Source organism: Podarcis tiliguerta (genome assembly GCF_965153285.1).
Source record: "Podarcis tiliguerta genome assembly, chromosome: 3".
Taxonomy (NCBI): domain Eukaryota; kingdom Metazoa; phylum Chordata; class Lepidosauria; order Squamata; family Lacertidae; genus Podarcis; species Podarcis tiliguerta.
In genome coordinates this window covers 114,678,693-114,696,263 of record NC_139536.1, presented here as the reverse complement: position 1 = coordinate 114,696,263, position 17,571 = coordinate 114,678,693, and the positions used below count along the sequence as shown (strand labels likewise).

General features: G+C 46.9%; 1 protein-coding gene across 1 annotated transcript; it reads left to right on the top strand.

Annotated features, from left to right (window-relative positions):
* Window positions 1-1,726: 1,726 nt before the first annotated feature.
* On the top strand, window positions 1,727-7,652 carry LOC310675236 (cysteine-rich venom protein triflin-like). Its single transcript, XM_083435518.1, has 5 exons — window positions 1,727-1,757; window positions 4,213-4,358; window positions 6,510-6,604; window positions 6,693-6,781; window positions 7,601-7,652. Exons 2-5 carry the CDS (start codon window positions 4,254-4,256, stop codon window positions 7,609-7,611), a joined length of 300 nt encoding a protein of 99 aa, XP_083291644.1. The 5' UTR covers window positions 1,727-1,757; window positions 4,213-4,253; the 3' UTR covers window positions 7,612-7,652.
* Window positions 7,653-17,571: the final 9,919 nt, after the last annotated feature.

The following is a 17,571-nucleotide window of genomic DNA, read 5'->3' as shown; positions in this document are numbered from 1 at the left end:
TCATTCAGCATTTGGTGCTTAATGATTTGATTCCAGTCCAGCAAGGGGGGAGGTGAATCCATGTGGGGCTTCCATTGTATGCATCCCAGCTGAATAGGGACCCCCACAGCACTGGCAGAGGAAGGGGGGGTGCAGTGAGTGTGGCCTACCCCAGGTGTCATCCCTGAGGGGGGTGACATCGCCGTCCTGCCCCTGGGATGCTTACCCCGCCCCCAGATGCACAGCATGTGCACCGCTCCAGGTGCTGGAGCAGCTGGCTCCACCTCTGCCCCACAGGTACCAATGGGTACAAGTGGGGTTCCCCTCTCCAACTCTGCAGCCAGATCTGTGCAACCCCACATTTTAAAAAAGAAAGAAAGCTAATCTCCTGCTTTTGAAGGAGAGCTGGGAGTACAGATCTAATCCCCATTCCCCACCAGTTGCCTGACTGGTAGGACTTTCCCTGTCGCGTATGAGCATGTGTCCAGGCTTTCTCTGCAGCCTGCCAGTTTGAGCAGATATGGGGCCATTCCTTTTGCGGCCGCTAAGCTGTGCTATTCCTCATCCACAGAGTTGATCTGGCACAGTCACTGTACAATGGAACCTCTACTTACAGACGTAATCCATTCCGGAGGTCCGTCCATAAGCTGATCCGGGTCGCTGGTAGAAGCGTTGTTGTGCACAGGCGCATTCGGTGGCAGCCCGCTTCTGCGCATGTGCGCAAACGGCAGAAGCTGCTTCTGCGCGTGCGTGAATCATGGCAAACCCTGCATTTACTTCTGGGTTGGCCACGGTCGCAACTTGGATCGGGCCCAAATAGAGGAGCTCGTAAGTAGAGGTTCTACTGTATAGCTTTCATCTTATGCTGAAGACACACCTCAGATAAGATATATTTTAGGACCCACACTATTCTTCTGATTGTAAATTGTTTAAACCTATTTTAGTATGTACTGTGTTTTTTACACACGGGTGGTGCTGTGGTCTAAACCACAGAGCCTAGGGCTTGCCAATCAGAAGGTTGGCAGTTCGAATCCCCCGTGACGGGGTGAGCTCCCGTTGCTTGGTCCCTGCTCCTGCCCACCTAGCAGTTTGAAAGCACGTCAAAGTGCAAGTAGATAAATAGGTACCGCTCTGGCGGGAAGGTAAACGGCGTTTCTGTGCACTGCTCTGGTTCGCCAGAAGCGGCTTAGTCATGCTGGCCACATGACCCAGAAGCTGTACGCCTGCTTCCTCGGCCAGTAGAAGAAGAAGAAGAGTTTGGATTTGATATCCCGCCTTTCACTCCCTTTAAGGAGTCTCAAAGCGGCTAACATTCTCCTTTCCCTTCCTCCCCCACAACAAACACTCTGTGAGGTGAGTGGGGCTGAGAGACTGTGACTGGCCCAAGGTCACCCAGCAGCTGCATGTGGAGGAGCGGAGACGCGAACCCGGTTACCCAGATTACGTGACTACCGCTCTTAACCACTACACCACACTGGCTCCCGAGATGAAAAAGCGAGATGAGTAAAGCGAGATGAGCACCGCAACCCCAGAGTCGGCCACGACTGGGACCTAAGGATCAGGGATCCTTTACCTTTACCTTTAACCTGCCCTGGGACCTTACAGCTAAGAGTGGGAAATAAATCTTATAAATAGTAGTGATAGTAGTAACAATGTATTCTCTCTCTCTCTTGTTTACTTTGAAAAGACGTGGAGTGAGAAGGCTGCTGCTAGTGCTAAAAAATACGCTTCAAAATGTCAATTTAGAAACAGTCCCGAAGAGGACCGAAAATTGGGTGGTAAGTGAACTAGACATCTCTTTTATACTTTTTAAATAAAAAGTCCATGGAGTTTTCTTGGCAGGGATGCTGGAGTGGCTTGCCGGTTCCTGTTCCAGGTGGATCACGTTTAGTCAAAACTCTCCACTATGACCTGTCCGTTTTGGGTGGCGCTTCATGGCCTAGCTCATAGCTTCTCTGAGTTATTCAAGCCCCTTCGCCACAACAAGGCAGTGATCCATGAAGGAGTGCTCTGGTCCATGGGGTCACAAAGAGTCGGACACGACTAAACAACAACAACAAAAAAGTGTGCTAGCCACCAAGGGGAAACCGTTCTTGGAGGGGGGGATTTTGAGCAGAAAATGGCCTGAGGGAGAAAGGGGAAGCAACAATAGCTCCTCAATGGCAGGCAGTTACATATCTCCTCACAAGTCACATAGAGTTTCATCCTATGTTCAGGAGGGAGACAAGGGCTGTGTCCCCACTGGGTGTTAATGCATATTGGGCAGGGGGCAGATCTGGTTTTTGCACGATTTTGTTCAGCTCCCTCCACACATGAGCATTTTCAGTGTTATGCTTCTAAAATAAATCCCAGTGTTTCATCTCCTCAATTCCAATGACTACTCACTGCCTCCCAGAAGTTCCAGAAATCTGGATCCAAACATAGGCATATTTGCTAATGAGACATTTGGACTTCTAGTTTGGTCCTCAGTAGCAAAGAAATGAGCTTCTAGCTTCTGGTGTTCTGATCCATGAATGCCGAGACATTGGAATGATTGAGAAGAACTTGGGTAATGGCATCCCCTCCCACACATAATGGTATTTTTAATGGCATTTAATCAAACGTGGCCACAGTTTAAATACATTAGGTTGCTATTTATTAGGTGTATACACAGGGGGGAAATCAGTTTGGTTCCAGTCTCAGTACTATAGAAAGGAGTCCAATTCCCCTTAGATGGATTAAGGGAACAATTTGGGATTGAGTCAAAGGCTTGCTTTGGTGAAACTTTGGGGCAGCTATCAAGTGGCCGGGAAACAATCAAGACAACATGATATCCCATTAAATAGCTAGAGAGACTCCAAGTTTGTTCAACTTGGGTGGGCTCTGATGGTGCAACCTTGGCTTTCGAATCTCTGAAGCACTCTCAAGCTGTGGGTCCAGCCAGCTCCACTTTGGATCATTTTGGGCAGGACCAGCACCATTTGGGGGGAGGTTCAAATACCGCCAAAGCAGGTGGCTGCAATTTGGTATTTAGGCATCATCCAAAGTGGATGCATATCTCTACAACAAACTTAGTTGGTCTCTAAGGTGCTACTGGACAATTTTATTTTATTTTTGTCTACAATATATGTAACTTTGTCTATGGTCTATGGCTGTGTGTGCATTGAAACACAATTAGCTCATTCTTTCAGTTCAGATTGAAGTCAGTTGAGAGGGGAGGGACACATCAAAATGCAGTACAGTGGTACCTCTGGTTACGTACTTAATTCGTTCTGGAGGTCCGTTCTTAACCTGAAAATGTTCTTAACCTGAAGCACCACTTTAGCTAATGGGGCCTCCTGCAGCCGCTGCACCACTGGAGCATGATTTCTGTTCTCATCCTGAAGCAAAGTTCTTAACCCGAGGTACTATTTCTGGATTAGCAGAGTCTGTAACCTGAAGCGTATGTAACCTGAAGCGTATGTAACCCGAGGTACCACTATTTCATAAATGCAGCAGGATAAATATGGATTGCAGTCATGTGTATAAAGGTAAAGGTAAAGGTAAAGGGACCCCTGACCATTAGGTCCAGTCGTGGCCGATTCTGGGGTTGTGGCGCTCATCTCGCTTTATTGGCCAAGGGAGCTGGCACTCAGCTTCCGGGTCATGTGGCCAGCATGACTAAGCCACTTCTGGCAAACCAGAGCAGCGCACGGAAACACCGTTTACCTTCCTGCCAGAGTGGTACCTATTTATCTACTTGCACTTTGATGTGCTTTTGTACTGCTAGGTTGGCTGGAGTAGGGACCGAGCAACGGGAGCTCACCCAGTCGTGGGGATTCAAACCACCGACCTTCTGATCGGCAAACCAGAGATGCAAATGCACTGGAATCAGAGTAAACGGGGTGTGTGTGTGCGTGCGTGCACGCACACACACGCAACCAAAATGTCAGTACATGTCCAAATTTTAGGGTCAGTTTTGTGGCTAATCTTAACGAATCTGCACCAAGCAAAACAGGGTGCTCACCCAGACTTGGGTTTATCATGTGCCTAGAAAGCTGGATCCAAGCATTGTCCTGCTTGTCCTTTCTAAGCATGGGCTCAAGCAGTTTTGCCATTGCCCCAGGAAAACCCCCACTTTAGCAATAAATAAGAGAAAATCTGATTGATGTTTGCTCTGATTCAGCGGTAAAGATCAGGTGAGGGGCGGAGTGGGAGTGTATGGGCAAGCCTGGATGAGCCCAGAGTTTGCAACGACATTCCTTCTTCTTGCAGATGTGACCTGCTGTGAGACTCTGTTGCAAACAGATACCGCCATGCCCTGGGGAGACATGATTGAAGCCTGGGCCAGCGCAAAGCAGTACTTCAAGTTCGGCAGTTTGCCAACTAATGGGCAAGGAAGCATTCTTAGCTATACTCAGGTACAAACAGAAACACCCAATGAATCTAGGATGCAAGACGGTCTTTTGGGAATAAAAATAATGTACAGAATATTTGTTGTTTGAGTAATGATTCTGTTATTCTACCTGTGTGAAGCTTTGGTAATATGCGTAGGCTGTGAACTATGTTCTGTTCGTGCTATGCCATTCGGCCCTCTCTGTGGGGGGCACAATGGGGCAGGAGGGCTCTGAGAGCCAGGCCAGCAGCAGAAGCAGCAGTCTGGTTTCCTACACTTTGCTTCATAATAATAATAATAATAATAATAATAATAATAATAATAATTTATTTATTTATACCCCGCCCATCTGGCAGAGTTTCCCCAGCCACTCTGGGCGGCTCCCAATCAAGTGTTAAAAACAATACAGCATTAAATATAAAAAGCTTCCCTGAACAGGGCTGCCTTCAGATGTCTTTTGAAGATAGGATAGCTGCTTATTTCCTTCACATCTGAAGGGAGGGTGTTCCACAGGGTGGGCGCCACTACCGAGAAGGCCCTCTGTCTGGTTCCCTGTAACCTCACTTCTCGCAATGAGGGAACCTCCAGAAGGCCCTTGGTGCTGGACCTCAGTGTCCGGGCAGAACGATGGGGGTGGAGATGCTCCTTCAGGACTGAGGCCATTTAGGGCTTTCAAGGTCAGCACCAACACTTTGAACTGTGCTCGGAAACGTACTGGGAGCCAGTGTAGAAGACTGGTGTCTTCTCCCATGAGACTAATACATTTTTAAAGTTTTGCTTTACATGCTCTTCCATATCAGTGATTGGGTGACCGTGTTCCATTTCCCCCTCTTCTGTGTTTGATGCAGAAAGGACCGTTCCCTGCCTTGTTCCAGGTCTCTGCCGAGGGTGTATCATTATTCTGCCCTTTACTGACAATCGTGGTGTTCCCATCCACGTTCAACCAGCCACCACTGCTTAAGCACGCTGCATGCTTCTCCCTCCCCTTTTATGTGTTCTCACAGAATCACAGAATTGTAGAGTTGGAAGGGACACTGAGGGTCATATAGTCAATCTCAACAAAAGCATCCATGGCAGATGGCCATTCAACCTTGCCTTATGCAAGATTTATTTTTAGTCATGATTTATTCATTTTTCCAAATCTTTGGTCTTTTCTCTCAAACTGCAACATATCACAATTACGGCATGTTGGATTTTTCATCTTTCAAATTCCAAAAATGAAGTGTGCTAAAAAGTTGTATCGTGACTTGGGAATTCAAAAGATATTTGGGTTAAATTAAGATAATTTAGTTTTGATTTAGTAAAATACGTGTGAAATTGCATAGAAATTGTTTAAAAAAAGATTGCCTGGTTGCAGTTATTATTCCTATATTCTCTCTCTCATTCATAGATAAATAGATACACACATGCACACACACACTTATTTTTATTATTTAGCATTACTTGACATTTTCAGAACATAAAATTAAAATCTCTTGGTCTTTCAAAAGCAATTTACTTGCTTCTTCATCAAATGTAGACTTACCAAGCTAAATGTTGTCCAATAAGAAAAATAATAGCAGCTTTGAATTCCTCACACCCAAAAACATATTTTTAAGATCCCTCACTGAAGAAATTTACAAAAAGTAAGTTTCATCCCATAAAATGAGGCACCCTAAATTTTCATATGACTCCCAACTCCCATCAACTCACCACCTTTCCTTCCTTCCTTCTATTTTGTATCAACAAAGCAACATTACTTAATATTTTAAACCCTATATATCCAAGAACTTTAATGGCAAGGGTATTTTCTTCCTTGCAGAATGGATTTGGCAGTTGAGAATCAGATGTGTTGCTCTGTTGTGTACCTAAAGAAGTGTGATAGTTTTATATGTACGCAGAGATGGAAACAGCGTAAATGTTTAGGACTGAAAATGCATATTTTCTAGGGCTGCCAAATTCGCCCCAATTTTACCTTAGAAAATGGCCTCCGGGCAGAAAAAATGGCTCCCTTTGTAAATATCTGGGGAAACCCGGGCATATGGAACCCATATTGGAAATGCTTTTTTTTTTTTTTTTTTTTTTTTGCCTTTTCAAGTGCAGAAAGTTTATCTTTTCATATCTTGAAGTGCTCAGTGTTCAAATGTAATTCTATATGGTTTCCTGGTTTGATGTGTTTCCCCTCTTATGCCCATAGCTCATTTGGTACAATTCACATGAAGTTGGATGTGCCCTTGTTCACTGCCCAGAAAGTGCCTCCCCGTATTTCTACCTGTGCCGTTTCTGCCCTGGGTAACTATCAGTTCTGAATACAGTGTTCTTAATTTTCCCTCCATGAGAGCCCACATTTCATGCTCTGACTATGGCTCTGTGATTTCAGAGGGAACATAGATGGCAAACTAGCAGAACCCTACAAAGAAGGCCCATCGTGCGAAGCGTGCCCTGGCAACTGTGAGGATAGACTGTGCAGTAAGTTACTTATATAAAGCAATTTCTCTGGACTCTGAAATTTGTGTTAGATATGGTTAAGCGCTCCAGAAACTTTTGTGAATGGGATGCTAGTGGTCTTCCTAAGAGGCATCTATAGCTGTCTCACCACCCGGTGCTGAGAGCTGCCCTGGGGAGTGAATCCCAGCATTTATTTACTGCCACAAATAAGGCTTTATTTGGAATAGACTTTGCAGAGGAGCAGAATTCTAAGATCATTGCGAATGACCAAATTTCCTAAAATAAACTGGGCCTCTTGACCAGTTGACAGCAGCAGCAGCAGCAGCAGCAATTTATTTATACCCCACCCATCTGGCTGGGTTTCCCCAGCCACTATGGGCAGCTTCCAGCAGAATATTAAAATACAATGATTCATCAAATATTAAAAGTTTCCCTAAACAGGGCTGCCTTCAGATGTCTTCTAAAAGTCCAATAATTGTTTATTTCTTTGACATCTGATGGGAGGCGTTCCACAGGGTGGGCGCCACTACCGAGAAGGCCCTCTGCCTGGTTCCCTGTAACCTCACTTCTCACAGTGAGGGAACCAGCAGAAGACCCTCAGCGCTGGACCTAAGTGTCCGGGCTGAACGATGAAGATTAAGACTTCTTTAGGTAATTAGTGACCGTCAGTGCTAACGCTGACATAAAATAGTTTGCATGAAAAAGTATAAATCACCCGGACTGTTGCAGGACTGAAGTCACAGAGTCAAGAGATAGATAAATGGCAGATAAAAGGAGGTGTGTTTTGCTTTCTGTTTCTCCTTTTCTATCTAACTTTTCTTTCTGTTTGCTCTATTTCAGCGAACCCATGAAGGCCTGTTGATTTTTACGACCGCTGTAAGGAAATGCTAAAGTGCGTCCTATGGTGCGAAAAGTACGGTATATCCCTACCCATCACATTCTAACGTTGCTTTATATTTCAGTTCCACACAAACCACTGTTTAGAATATTGTTCAGTAAGCTAGAAATTTGTTGTATAACTGCTTCAGATTGTGATTGTAATCATCAGGTGGTATGTTGTGGAACTCAACTTACGTGTAGCATTCCAATTTATTTTATGTTTAAAATTAGAACGTAGCTGCAATAAGTTTTAAAACAAACTATTAGACATTCATTATTAGGTTTAATTTGCTTCTCTCATTGCTTTTCATTGGCTGTAAAAAATGATTGTAATTTTGAAAAATAAATGCATTCTCAAACTTCACTAATGGCTGTCAATGATCGCTCTTAATTCCCTACTTTTTAAGAACAAAGAATCAAGCATGGGTAAAATCCTGCATCTAATTAAATGCCAAGCGATGGTATGCGTTATTAGGAGCATAGGGTAAAGGTAAAGGGAACCCTGACCGTTAGGGCCGGTCGTGGCCGACTCTGGGGTTGCGGCACTCATCTTGCTTTACTGGCCGAGGGAGCCGGCGTAAAGCTTCCGGGTCATGTGGCCAGCATGACTAAGCCGCTTCTGGCGAACCAGAGCAGCGCACAGAAACGCCGTTTACCTTTCCACCGGAGCGGTACCTATTTATCTACTTGCACTTTGATCTGCTTTTGAACTGCTAGGTTGGCAGGAGCAGGGACCGAGCAACGGGTGCTCACCCCGTCGTGGGGATTCGAACCTCTGACCTTCTGATCAGCAAGTCCTAGGCTCTATGGTTTAACCCACAGCGCCACCCACATCCCTTATTAGGAGCATGCTGAGTGCCAAATCAAAGAAAAATGGGCCAGAATGGGGCACCTTTGCAGCAGTTCTTTAGGGGCTAGGACTTACTGTCAATGGCTTGGTGTTTATGACCCCAGGCACAACTGGAACTCAGACAGGAAGAAGGAAACCACATGAAACTCATGGTGGGATGCAAAGAAGCCATAAATATTATTGGCTGCAACTTCCTAACTGACAAATTACAAACACAAATTATCAGGTACAGATTGCATTGACCTGAGAACTCAGGTTTGAAACGGTTGATCTTCTAACAAAAATATGTAACTGGTCCCTAACATCCGTCTCATACCTGAGGATTGGAAAGTGGTCAATGTAACACCAATTATTAGAGCAAATGTGGGAAGGGTGTGGATCCTGAAAATCATGGCAGTTAGCCATGTCCTGTGGAAACTAGTGGAGAGTATTGTTAAGAACAAAAGAACCCAAGCATATAGAAGAGCAAGACTTGCTGAAGTAGAACCAAGGTCTTACTGACCTTTTAGAGTTGTTTGAGAGTGTCAAGACAGAGGTGATCCACTTAGCATTGTGTATTTAGCCTTCAAAAAGCTTTCAACAAAAGTACCTCACAAAAGACTCCTGAATAAGCTAAGCAGTCATGGGATAAGAGGCAAAGTGGCCCAGGAACGTCCTAAGTAACATGAAGCAGAGAGTAGGAACAATTGCACAGGTCTCCCAGAGAAGGGATGTGGAAAGCAGAGTCCTCCAAAAGTTGGCACTGGGACCTGTGCTTCTTAACTTGTTTGTTAATGTTCTTGAATTAGAACAGGCATCCCCAACCTGCGGCCCTCCAGATGTTCTGGCCTACAACTCCCATGATCCCTAGCTAACAGGACCAGTGGTCAGGAATGATGGGAATTGTAGTCCAAAACATCTGGAGGGCCGAAGGTTGGGGATGCCTGAGTTACAAGTTACCAGTGAGGTAGACAACTTTGATTTCCAGTTTAGAAAAAAGTAAGGAAGGTAGTGGCTGATAACATTTTGGCTTGGTAGGGTTGCAGTTTTTAACCTTGATTTTCCATTACAAAAGGACTTGTGTACCCAGGCACAGAAATCCCCACATCACCCGACTTTATTATTAAGGAATACACAAAACCCAAAACTGTTGGCCAAATGTTATACCATAATGTTATTGATTACTGATGTAAGAGGTTTGGCATAGGCATTGGGTACAATCATTAATGGCCAGCCCGTCTGCTGGCAGTGCCTTAAGTGCTCGACTGTTTGGGAGAAGGTCCTATGACATACAGTGGTACCTCTGGATACGCACACCTCTGTTGCATATCCTTCGGGTTATGCACGTGGCAAACCCATAAATATGTTTCTGGGTTTCGCTGCGTGTGCATGCACAGAAGCACTCTACCGCACCACACACATGTGCAGAACAGGCACCTCTGGTTGCGAATCCCTTGGGATCTGACCGGAGCTCCGGAACGGATCCCGTGCGCAACTGGAGGTACCAATGTATATCAAATAGGATCATCCTGATGGGACTGCTGATGGGAGGAGACCTATGGCCTAGCCCCCGCCTGGGCGTCCAGACAGAAGCACCTCCTCCCAGACACTTTTAACAGGATACACCTTTCTTTGGAGGGACAGGCAGAGTCTACAACCTCCCTTCCAACTGACCAACGCTAAGGTCAACCCAATGCCAAAGTTGAAACAATTGCTATGAGGTTGGCAAAATCCCCAGGTTGGACCAATTTAGTCTAGTTCTGTGACCAATGATGTCGCTAGCAAAGTCAACTCAATACAGTGGTGCCTCGCAAGACGAAAAGAATCCGTTCCGTGAGTCTCTTCGTCTAGCGGTTTTTTCGTCTTGCGAAGCAACCCTATTAGCGGTTTAGCGGCTATTAGCGGCTATTAAAGGCTTAAGGGATTAGCGGATTGGCTGCTAAAAGGCTATTAGCAGCTTAGCGCCTTAGAAAAAGGGGGTGGGGAGCGAAAAAAAATCTCAAGGATCGCAAGACATTTTCGTCTTGCGAAGCAAGCCCATAGAGAAATTCGTCCTGCGAAGCACATTGAAAAACGGAAAACCCTTTTGTCTAGCGGGTTTTCTGTCTTGCGAGGCATTCGTCTTGCGGGGCACCACTGTACAAGCAAGGCAATATGGAAAGAGAAGGAGATTTGACAAGGAACTGCTGCAGAGGGTGGAGGGGGCTGGGGGGTGGCCCTGGGCACATTTTTTGAGAGGGCTCAACGAGGGCACCCACAACAGGCTCCCTCATCACAGCCAGAGCTGCAGGGAGGGAAGCCGTGCCTGAGCTGAGCCTTTGGGGCCTAGCGCCAGCATGTGAGGCAGCCATGAAGGCCTCTTCCTCACCCAACACTGCCAGCTGGCTGCAGTGCCAGTCCCAGGTCAGGCCATCATTTTGACATCACACAAATATTGACTAAAACACACTTGTGAGAGATTAAAAATGCCTTATCCAGAAAGCAACATTTCGGCAGGACAGGGGAATCTCCTGATTATGCAGAGACTTTTCTTTTCTCTTTGTGAACCGGCTTTGTTTCCATCATTGTGTGCCCAGGCAGAGACCCCCCCGGCCCCGAGAGACCACCAGAAGGAATAATGACTTGTGACAGCGTGTTATGGAATTAAAAATTGGCCACAACTTTATTAAACCTTTCAGATGTAGGAAGACCTTGGCTTAGGAATTGGGTGTGTATCCCTCCCAGCCCCCCAGCTGGGGGAACTGGGGCTCCTCAGGCTGAATGGGATATGGGGGTGCTCTGCAAGATGCATGTGTACACAGGCAGCACCCCCCATATCCCCACACGCGGGGTAGTTCACTGACAACCTTTCAGTGTATGGTCAGTAACTCCCATATACAAACCCCTTTAAGAGGGGACCCTGGAATCGCCAACGCACGGGGGGGGGGGGGGAGGGAGTCACGACTTCATGCTCCTCCCCTATTTAGGGAAGATAGACTAAAGGATTCCACCCAAGGCCTAAAACTGCCACCCGAGACCGCAAAATCAGTGTCTCGTCGCCAAGACTACCTACATCTGAAAGAAGAAAAGAAAACCATTTAGCAAACCGACAGCCAATCCTGTAGGTCACGCCTGATGTCGTCCAGCCAATGTTCATTTCCCAGAGTGGTGTGGTGCCCTCTGCCACGTCTGAAAAGTTCCAGTCTATTGGTTTTAATGTCCAGATGCTTCACAACGTGGCCTCTGAGGCGCAAGATTGCTGAGTGAATGGCCCTGTTAATTTTTTCCATTGCATAATTCAGTCTGGATGGTATAAAGGCCAATGCAAACGCAGGAGGAGTTCCAACCATAGTATGATGATGTTAGGGTGCATGGCGTGGAGGTGTTCCAAGTCCGCGATTGGTGATTTTGCCAGCACAAAGTCCTTGCACATGACCAAGTTGTTTTCACCCAGGTGGAACAAGACGGCATCTGGCGGACCATACAACGCAAATTCCTGAAGCAATCTTGGTAGGAGAGCATCCCATCGCATTCCACAGTGGCCAGAGCAGGTGATGGGAACCTTTGGTTGGAGGCCCAAGTGTTCTCCCAAGGAACTGGTGGCTGCCTGATCAGCTGCCCAATGCATGATACTATGGCCAAAAATCCACATCCACTTGGGGGTGGTACCTAGGAGATAATTATTACAGAGAATCGGTTAGTGTTTGTTGACCCTGCCGAATGTATCCCTTATATGCAGTAGAATGCCATTGCCTTAATGCGCTCAGGAGGGAGACCACCTGCTGCCGCTGAGGTTGTTCCACCAATGCAGAAGGAGCGCCCAGCAAATTGGGTTGGGCCGCCGCCTCCACACGCCGCACTGGCTTTATGCAACGCAGCTGTGAACTGGTGTTTAGTCAAGAGGCGGCTGGACGCATGAATAAAAAGTTGTCCAGACCGCCCAAGGCGGACTCTCATGAATTTATGTGCGTCTGAAACAGGGCAAGGTCCAGATTGAGAGAAGGTAAAGTAAAGAGGTTCGCTTGTGTACCTGATCAGTTTTAGATGCATGAACTCGATGAGTTGCAAGTTGCAATCAAAAAAGCTTAAATCCATGACCGCAAAGGCCTCAACACACTCACCAATCCAAAGTGCCCCAAAGAAGGCTAACGACATGGTTGCTGCCGGCTCCGCCTTCTATTTAAGCAGCTGGCCCCGCCTCCCTGTAGGGCTGATTGGCTAACTGAGGTTTGGCGGGAACCTCCAATGACTAGCACAGGGAGGCAGGCCAGCCCAGCCAGCTGGTGGGTCCTATGGGGCCGCGGTGCTATGCGCGGTCCTGCAAAGGGCGCCCACAAGGAAGGTGTGAGAGCTCATTGCCGCCATAATTAATTCCATAATAACTGAGTATCAGAGGCCATGGCAGGGATCTACACTAAAGTTACCAGATTTTTTTCAATGAATCCAGGGACACTTTTCAACTTCCTACTAAATGGATAGGGACGTGGGTGGTGCTGTGGGTAAAACCTCAGTGCCTAGGACTTGCTGATCGTAAGGTCGGCGGTTCGAATCCCCGCGGCGGGGTGAGCTCCCGTCGTTCGGTCCCAGCTCCTGCCCACCTAGCAGTTCGAAAGCACCACTAAGTGCAAGTAAATAAATAGGTACCGCTTTATAGCGGGGAGGTAAACGGCGTTTCCGTGTGTGGCACTGGTGCTGGCTCACCAGCTGCAGCTTCGTCACGCTGGCCACGTGACCCGGAAGTGTCTTCGGACAGCGCTGGCTCCCGGCCTCTTGAGCGAGATGAGCGCACAACCCTAGAGTCGGTCACGACTGGCCCGTACGGGCAGGGGTACCTTTACCTTTACCTTACTAAATAGATGGATTTTGTCAGGGGACTGATTTGTAAATCCAGGGACTGTCCCCAGGAAATGGGGACGTCTGGTAACTTTAATCTACACAGAGGTAGAGTAAAGTTTGATTTCTAGACAGGGGAGGATACCAGCTAGTCATGAGTTTCTAAGATTGCAGTTAAAATTTACTACTGTAACCGTTATCTGAAACAAATGGAGTATGCATTGAACAAAGCACTTGTTATCTTTCTACTTCAGATGATGCACTTACTACCATTGTTCGCTATGATGTGGATGCCTTAACTGACAAAATAAAACTACCTCAGAAAAACCCCTTTGGTGCCCCGTGGTCTGACTCAGTAGAAGGCAGCTTATGTTGCCCATGTGCTGCTGCCCTGGGAGCCATGAAGGGCATTCAGGGCAGTCAGGCAAGCCTCTTATTGCTTCTTAATACATCCTTTGTACGTCCAGAAAATCCACCAACGTTGGGAACGGAATGCTCAACTGAGCAACCATTTGCTGTTGGTTTGTAGTTAAAAAACAGCTTCAGCTTATCTTTCAAGGGCAATGGTGCCCAACCACAAATATTAAAAGTACTCTGCATGTCAGCCTTATACGTCGAGATTGATTTATAAGATTGCACACGGTTTACAGCAAGTAGATAGCAACAAGTTTTTCTCCCTTTCTCATAATACTAGAAGTGTCCAATAAAACTTCGCACAGAGCACAGATAAGCTATGGGATATAAGCTATGGAATGGACATAGCGTGATGACCACCAGCCTGGAGGGCTTCCAAAGAGGATTAGACAAATTCATGGAGGGGTGAGACAGCAGAAGCCAGTAAAGCAGTGTGGGCATTGCTCTCCTGGCTTTCCAGTGCAGTTGTCACTGCCGATAGCCATGAGGTGGAAGCCATGGGAAGATTCAGTGTGTGGAGGCAAAGTGCGAATCTAAAACTCCAGTGAGAGCCAGTGTGGTGTAGTGGTTAAGAGCGGTAGTCTTGTAATCTGGTGAACCGGGTTCGCTTCCCCGCTCCTCCACATGCAGCTGCTGGGTGACCTTGGGCCAGTCACACTTCTCTGAAGTGTCTCAGCCCCACTCACCTCACAGAGTGTTTGTTGTGGGGGAGGAAGGGAAAGGAGATTGTTCGCCGCTTTGAGACTCCTTAGGGTAGTGATAAAGCGGGATATCAAAGCCAAACTCTTCTTCTTCTCTTCTACCCATAGGACTACTCTATGCTGGGAAGTTGCCTCCCCAGCAACTGTGAAGATCGGACACTGAGCTAAATGGGCCTTGTTGTAAAGACTTCTCTAGAACATTAGCTCCTCGATTAAAATGGCTGTGGCCTGAATCCTGTCCAGGACAGACAACCCCCTGCTTGGCAGGGGGTTGGACTCGATGGCCCTTGTGGTCTCTTCCAACTCTATGATTCTATGATTCTATGACAAAAGCAGATGCAGTCTGAATAGTGATGCCTCCCAGCTGACCAGAAAAGTCAGGTCAGCAAAACACTAGTTGTGTGACCATGAACTGCAGCACGTACAACTGCACCCTTGAAATTGTCTCCTACTGTCTGGTTGAAACTAAATAGAGCAGTCATGTGATTACAGATAATTTATCTGACTAATAATCTTTTTCTAACCGATTAATCAAGTAACCAGTCTACTTGATTTATTTTATCCCCTGTGCAGTTTAATATTTACATGAAACATCAGCATGAGGCCAGTTGAGTATGGATGTCATCAGTATGCAGATGGCATCCAATTCTATTTCACTTCTCAGCAAACCCAGGGAAGGCAATTGGGATGTTTAATCAGTGCCTGGCTATGACAATGGCTTCAATGAGAGGCTCAGCCCCTAGAAGACTGGGATCTCTGAGTGAGTGGAGGGTGCTCAACCCAGTGGCGTAGCGTGGGGGGTGCAGGGGGGGCCGGCCGCACCGGCCGCAACATCTGGGGGGGGGGGCGCGCTCGCACTCGCAGCTCTCTGCCCCTACCAGCTCACTCACTCTCTCTCACTGCAGTGCTGGCTGTGCGAATCCGATCCGAGCCGCCGGGTCGCCGCCCACTGTGGAGGGGAGGGTGCCAGGCGTGCGGTGCGGTGCAGAGAGAGAGCGACGGACTATCTGGGGGAGGGACAGTGCAGTGGGGGGGGGCGCAAATTACTTGCCTTGCCCCGGGTTAGGGGGCGCAAATTACTTGCCTTGCCCCGGGTGCTGACAACCCACGCTACGCCACTGGCTCAACCTAAGCTGTAAGGGGTTGAACTCCTTCTAAAGCACCAAGTTAATAGTTTGCCAGTGCTCCTTGATCCATCTTTGTTACAAGATGGTTTAAGTGGTCTCTGTGGCACAAAGCACCTTCTACCTGCTTAGGTAGGCATGGCAGCTACAACCCTCACAGGAAAAGGTCACCTGGCTTCATTTATCCATGCCTTGGTAATCTCCCATTTGGACTACAGTACTGTACTTGTGGGACGCGGGTGGCGCTGTGGTCTAAACCACTGAGCCTAGGGCTTGCCGATCAGAAGGAACAAATGTAAATCAGCCTTTCTGCAGATTGGGGGTTCGTTCCAATTCAGTGGTAAACAGCGGGTTTTCTCAAGGAAAGTGGCAGGACAAACATAAAGCTGCTCAGACCTATGCTTAGAAAGCTCAGAAGAAGAGGGAAATCTCTCAGACCCATTTTTCTAGGACGGGGCAAGCTGAATTGTGGACGAGCCCTTCAGGTGGGAACATAGGGAACAGGCTGAGCCTTGAGGTGGGATACTCTGCAAACCAGAAAGGCAGCTGGGAGACATGACCCAAGGGAAATAAAACCAGCCGTAGCTAGGGGGTGGTGAGGTGGGCCCCCGCCAGGGGTGCAAGTGATGTGGGGGCACAAAACTGGCTAAAAATATGTCCATAAATATAAATATTGATTGTTGCCTCATAAGAAATGGTTTTAAATAGAGGGTGAATTGAATGGGTGGGTGGGTGGGGTTGGTTGGAGGAGAGGTGGAAAGAAGAGCTAATTTGTCCATGGCTAGGGGGACGGGGTGGCGCTGTGGGTTAAACCACTGTGCCGCTTGGGCTTGCCGATTGAAAGGTCAGCAGTTTGAATCCCCGCGACAGGGTGAGCTCCCGTTGCTCGGTCCCAGCTCTTGCCAACCTAGCAGTTTGAAAGCACGTCAAGTGCAAGAAGATAAATAGGTACAGCTCCGGCGGGAAGGTAAACGGTGTTTCTGTGTGCTGTGCTGGTTTTGCCAGAAGTGGCTCAGGCATGCTGGCCACATGACCCAGAAAAACTGTCTGCGGAAGCAGACAAATGCCAGCTCCCTCGGCCTGTAAAGCAAGATGAGTGCCTCAACCCCAGAGTCATTCGCGACTGGACCTAATTGTCAGGGGTCCCTTTACCTTTACCTAGGGGACACAATCTTTTGTGTATGTATACATATATATATATATATATATATATACACAGTGGTGCCCCGCAAGACAAATGCCTTGGAAGACGAAAAACTCGCAAGACGAAAGTGCTTTTCGTTTTCTGAGCTGCTTCGCAAGACAGATTTCCCTATGGGCTTGCTTCGCAAGACAAAACGTCTTGCGCCTTTTTCCCCCTTCAACCGCCAACTCATTCCTATGGGAAACCATCAATACACATTGGTGCTTCGCAAGATGAAAAAACTCGTAGAACGAAAAAACTCGCAGAACGAATTAATTTCGTCTTGCGGGGCACCACTGTATATATATATATATATATACCTCCGCTGAAGGCATTTCATGGTTTCTATTAATTCTCTACCATTTGAGAAAGTCCCAGGTGTGAGTAAAATACTCATTCAAGACCAAGTCAGACCTAAGCCTCAGTGTTGTGGTGTGGTTAGTAAGGGGAATGAATATGAACTCATCGTGGAGGTACTTCTGCTGTTGAGGATTTAGGATCAGAAGTTATACAAAATATAATGGTGAAATTCTCTGTTTTCAAACTTGGTACAGTACTGAAATCTTTGGCAGTTTGTCCCTGTCCCTCCTGACCATAGTTTTAGCAAATAATCATGAGCACATGTGGGATTTTGCTGAATCCTGGTATGTTTTTTAAAAATAAACAAACCCATTAATGATTTCACAAAAACTTAATTCTCCTGACTCCTGCCTGTTCTTTGTAGGTTGGCTATTTTCCATAGGCTTTTCTGTTTTGTTTTGTTTTGTTTTGTTTTGTTTTACATCTGATCTGAAGCACTGCTGAAGTGACTATACCTTTCCTTTGAACTTCATTTTTATTGACGTATTTATTGACAATTCATTTTTACA

Bases quoted from the DNA above. Each gene is read 5' to 3' on its own strand.
- LOC310675236 (XM_083435518.1), top strand. From the start codon at position 4,254: ATGCCCTGGGGAGACATGATTGAAGCCTGGGCCAGCGCAAAGCAGTAC. The intron at 4,359-6,509 runs GTACAAACAGAA...TTATGCCCATAG, and splicing joins GCATTCTTAGCTATACTCAG to CTCATTTGGTACAATTCACA. The intron at 6,605-6,692 runs GTAACTATCAGT...CTGTGATTTCAG, and splicing joins CTGTGCCGTTTCTGCCCTGG to AGGGAACATAGATGGCAAAC.